The 5,252-nt window shown below is 37.1% G+C and overlaps 1 protein-coding gene across 1 annotated transcript; it reads left to right on the plus strand.

Moving 5' to 3' along the window:
• Positions 1–349: 349 nt before the first annotated feature.
• LOC107862584 (L-type lectin-domain containing receptor kinase S.1) lies at positions 350–2,787 on the plus strand. The gene has a single exon (XM_016708204.2). The coding sequence runs from the start codon at positions 595–597 to the stop codon at positions 2,626–2,628; it is 2,034 nt and encodes a 677-aa protein (XP_016563690.2). The 5' UTR covers positions 350–594; the 3' UTR covers positions 2,629–2,787.
• The last annotated feature ends 2,465 nt before the right edge of the window (positions 2,788–5,252 follow it).

Raw genomic sequence — 5,252 nt, forward strand, 5'->3', positions numbered from 1 at the left:
AATCGATTAATTATTTTCTTCTACGTGAAGGTTCCTTTGTGGATGGAGCTTTGCAAAAGATTAGTGTATTAGTAGTTGTGTTTTCGTCAAATTTATATTCTCTCCATTTCATTTTGTGTGTCGTCATTTTCTTTTTAAATATTTTAAAAAAAATATCATCTTTCATTATTTGATAACTATTTAATAACATAATTATTATTTTATCCTTAATAAATTTTACTTTATAAGAAAAAATAATTAAAAAATAAATTTTAATAAATATAATTTTATAAAATCATCATTTATTTCGCAAATGACGACACGAGATTTGTTTATGTAATTGATTGTATTAGTACTTAGAAAGAGTATGTACCAGAAAATAACCCGATAAGAAAGAGTATAAAGCAAAATAATTAGTCAAAGGCTTGATAGATGAGCTTAGTCATCTTCATCATTTTCACAGAAACAGCACAAATCACCAATTCCCTTCAAAGTACCATGTCATTAACATCTTTTTTTCCCAGTTTCTTTTACCCAATTCTCTTCTTTATAGGCGGCTTGCACACTTTGAACTGTATAGATGTGCGTTATTGATTGACCATCATCGTAATTCGTATGTGTGCAGTTTACATGTTTTTAGATATCACGGCGGTCTCTCATGCAAATGACAAAAGGATGTCGTCATTACTACTCTTCATTGGCATCAATCTTGCAATCTGCCCATCCATTCTCGCCATCGAATTTCTCTTCAATTCCTTCACTACCAACACCACCCCTCCCCTTAACCTCACCGACGATGCCCGCCTTGAACCACCAGTGATCCGTCTCACCAATGACTCCAACCAGTTCGCCGTCGGCCGTGCTTTTTACCCATATCCAATTCCCATCAAATCAACTTCCAATTCCACTTCAGTTTCCTCCTCTTTCTCTACACAGTTCATTTTCTCTGTACTTCCTGATGATTCATCTAGTCCTGGCTTCGGCCTTGCTTTTGTTCTCTCTGATTCCACTTCTCCACCTAATGCTCTCGCTGGTCAATACTTGGGACTTTTCTCTAACGCTACTGTTCACACGGTTGCGCCACTTCTCGCTATCGAATTTGATACGGGTCGGAACCCGGAATTCAATGACCCGGATAGGAACCATATCGGAATTGACCTTAACAGTATTGAGTCTGTTGTTACACAAACAGCTGGATATTATAATGGGAGTGATTCTTTTGTCCCTTTGAATATGCGTACTGGGCAAAATATACATGCCTGGGTTGAGCTCAATGGACCTGAATTCGAGATTAATGTTACTATAGCTCCAGCTGGTATGTCAAGGCCAGTTAGGACTTTGTTGAGTTATAGCAATCCTGTTATTGCAAATTACACGTCTGCACAGATGTATATGGGGTTTTCTGCTTCGAAGACTCAATGGGTTGAGGCGCAGAGACTTTTAGCTTGGAGTTTTAGTGATTCAGGAGTTGCAAGGGATATTAATACTACGAATTTGCCGGTGTTTCAGCGGGAAAATTCTCAGTCTTCGTTTTCTCCTGGTGCTATTGCTGGGATTGTTGTTGGTTCTGTGGTGGCTGTGTTGGTTTGTTTATGTTTGTTGTATTGGTTTTGGTGGCGTAAGAAGGAAGAAGATGATGTGATTGAAGATTGGGAACTTGAGTATTGGCCTCATAGATTTTCTTACGAAGAGCTAAGCCAAGCTACAAAAGGGTTCTGTAAGGATGAGCTACTGGGGGCTGGTGGATTTGGTAAAGTATACAAGGGAACACTATCTAATAAAACGGAAGTGGCAGTGAAATGTGTGAGCCACAACTCGAGACAAGGAATTAGGGAATTCATGGCAGAGATATCTACTATCGGAAGGCTTCAACACAAGAATTTAGTACAAATGAGAGGGTGGTGTAGGAAGGGGAATGAACTTATGATTGTGTATGATTACATGCCTAATGGGAGTTTGAATAAATGGATATTCGATCAGCCGGAGAAGGTTATGGATTGGGAAGGTCGGAGGAAGGTCCTAGCTGATGTCGCTGAGGGGTTGAACTATTTGCATTATGGTTGGGAACAAGTAGTTGTACATAGGGATATTAAATCTAGCAATGTGTTGTTAGATAGTGAAATGAGAGGGAGATTGGGTGATTTTGGGCTAGCAAAATTGTATACTCATGGTGGTGTTCCTAATACTACTAGGGTAGTAGGTACATTAGGGTACTTGGCACCTGAAGTGGTGACCCGGGCTAACCCTAACTCCTCTAGTGATGTTTATAGTTTTGGGGTGGTGGTGTTGGAGGTGGCATGTGGGCGAAGGCCGATTAACACAGGGTTTGTGCCGGAAGAAGAGGAAGTGTTGATTGATTGGGTTAGACAAAAGTACAGGGAAGGGAGGTTATGTGAGGCAGCAGATGATAGGATTAAGTGGCAGTGTTCGGAGGAAGAAATGGAAGCTATATTGAAACTAGGACTGACTTGTTGTCATCCTGATCCTCTCCGACGACCTACTATGAGTGAGGTGGTTGCTCTATTGCTTGGTGAGAATGTGGATGAAACGCCGAATGAGTTGCTAGCTGAATTAACACCTAGTAGAAGCAACATGAGAGATGGAAGCGACTGGTCAAGTGTAGAATCCGAACCACTATCGGCTGTGTAGATATTGTATTTTTGTTTCCTTCATTGTTGAATCTTTTTGGTTAAGGATTGGTTCTTTGTATTCTTAAAAATTATGGAACTCTAGACTCAGCATTAGTTGCAAATAGTTGTGGATATGCAATTAAAACTCGTGGATATGTCTATATACATATTAAGATTACTACTCTTGTGGGATAACGGGAAATGGCCAAAGAGGTCTTACTTCCTGCGAATCTGCATACTCATACATGCTCTTTTCACCATTGTGTGTTGAGAACCCTGGATGAATCCATGACTTGAATTTCATAATGATATTTGTCTAGATTTGAGCGCCAACTAGGACTATAATTGAAATCTCAAGACAATTGATGTCAATTTAAGCATGAGTAGCGGGAATCAACCGAGTAAATGTCATTTACTACTAAATGTCTAAATCGGAGTTTCTCGGCTCTCGCTTCAGTGCTTGTGAGTTCTACTATAGCTTAAATGTTGGGAGAGGGTGGGGGTATTTTGGTTTGATACTCGACCTTAAAACAAAATGGCATCGTACCTATTCTTTGGGATGATTTGTAGTTAAAAATTGAGGCTCCACGTACAGCAATTGGTTGTGTTTGTGTTATATAAAAACCAAGAACTACAAAGTAAACTTCTCTCTCTGTTCAGTTTATTACTACAAATTAACTAACGAGGAAATCTGAGCAGATCTCATTGGTTTGGCTAGTTAATGACACCGTCTACTATAAGCAAGTGAAGTCCAACTCTACCACATCTCTAGTTGAACTCAAAAACGAACAATATAAAATATTACTTACGGCAACCATTGGGATATGGACTCGTACCCTAGTATTCTCTTCTCCTAAGAAGACAGCGATGAAGCTTTGTTGACTTGGCAGTAGAGGATCGTTCTCAGGCCTCTTGTTTGGTCCTGGGGTGGTCTCGCTATCTGACAGACATTTTTTTATTTTGAGTAGATACATAATTATTACCCCTGATCTTATTCGAGATTTGTAAAAAGACATTTAAATTTTAACTTTGATATATTACTTCACGATTCTTCTTTATTTCATTGCAAACACACCATTTTGATCCTCTGCGTGTATACACACGCCACAAGCGCGTGAAAGGGCTTGAATTTAACTTTTTTGACTAATTAAAAACTGCCACGTGTAAAATAATTTAATATATAATTTATATTCTTTTTTTTTAAAAATATTTATTTTTTTTTTAAAATTATCCCTACTCCCTCTCCCCCCCCCCCCCCCTCCCCAACCCAACATCTCTTTCTTTTTCAACTCAATTCACCATGTTTTTTTTTAAATCATTCATTAAAGCTCTATTTTTTACAACTAAATCATATCATTTAACTACCCACTATTTCTTCTTCAACACAATATCTTCTTCAACACCATTAAAGCTCTTCAACACAATATCACCATTAAAGCTCCTCCATTGAAGTTTTTTTTTTTTTTTTTTTAATTATATCATTAAAACTCAATTTTTCAGGTAAATTATATCATTTAACTATCTTTAAAACTCAATTCAATCATAAAACTCCCAATTCAATCATAAAATTATTTTTTGAATTGATTTGAAAAAAAAATGGACGGGGAGAGAGAATGGTGACGGGGGGTTGGGGTGTTTGGGGGGAGTGGAGGAGAGCTACTAGGGGAGTTGCTGGATGGGGTGGAGTGGGGGAAGAGGGGGTGGGGTGGGGTGTTAAATTAAATAAAAAGTAAAATTTTATTAAAAAAAATATAAATTAAACACATTTGACACGTGGCAGCACCTGCTTGGCGCGTGTATTTCACTCTCCTTGTTGTGATTGAGATTCAGCAAAAAATGGTGTGTTTGCAACGGATTAAGTAAGAATCGTGGGGTAATGGGTCGAATTCAAAGTTTAGATATCTTTTTGAAAATCTCGGCCAACATCAGTGGGGTAATTATGTATTTACTCTTTTATTTTTTAACTTTATCTTATACTATCATGTATGGTTAACAACTCTAAAAATGTTCCATAATAGGTTTGCACTGAATACTGTGCATAATTACCGGACTTTTATTGTATTAACTCACCTTTTAATGAGGGGTAAGTGGGTAATTTAACCATTACTCATTATTATTATTAATTAATATAATTAAAGGGAGCAATCCAAAAGTCTAATCTTTTCTTCAGTTTCATGACTAAATCACTTTAAATAGAACTCTAGGGCTATTTCTTTTTAGAGTTTAAGTTTGGTACATCGTTGGTGTAGTTTTTTTTTACACCATCATGTAACTTTTACCTGCTGTAGTAGGTCATTCATTTCTCAGGTAAAAATATAAAAATGGATGACCTGCTATAACAGGTAAAAGTCACCTGATGGTGTAAAAAAAAAAGTGCACTGACGATGCACCAAACTTAATTTTTTTTTTTATCCCATTATTTTAGAGGAGGCAGTAAAGCAACGAAGAAAAGTAGCTTCGTAGAGATAAATTTTCAGGTATGAGATTTTTTCTATCATTCGTCTAAATTAATTGTATATGGTGATAATGTTCTTATCGGGAAAAAGAAAAAGAGAAAAAAAAAAGTTGTCATGTATGATCGAGAGGTACTGGACATAATTTGTAAAGTGAAAATTTCATGGGTGAGTGATTGCTATTTTGGCG

Source organism: Capsicum annuum, chromosome 3 (assembly GCF_002878395.1).
Source record: "Capsicum annuum cultivar UCD-10X-F1 chromosome 3, UCD10Xv1.1, whole genome shotgun sequence".
In the NCBI taxonomy this organism is placed as follows: domain Eukaryota; kingdom Viridiplantae; phylum Streptophyta; class Magnoliopsida; order Solanales; family Solanaceae; genus Capsicum; species Capsicum annuum.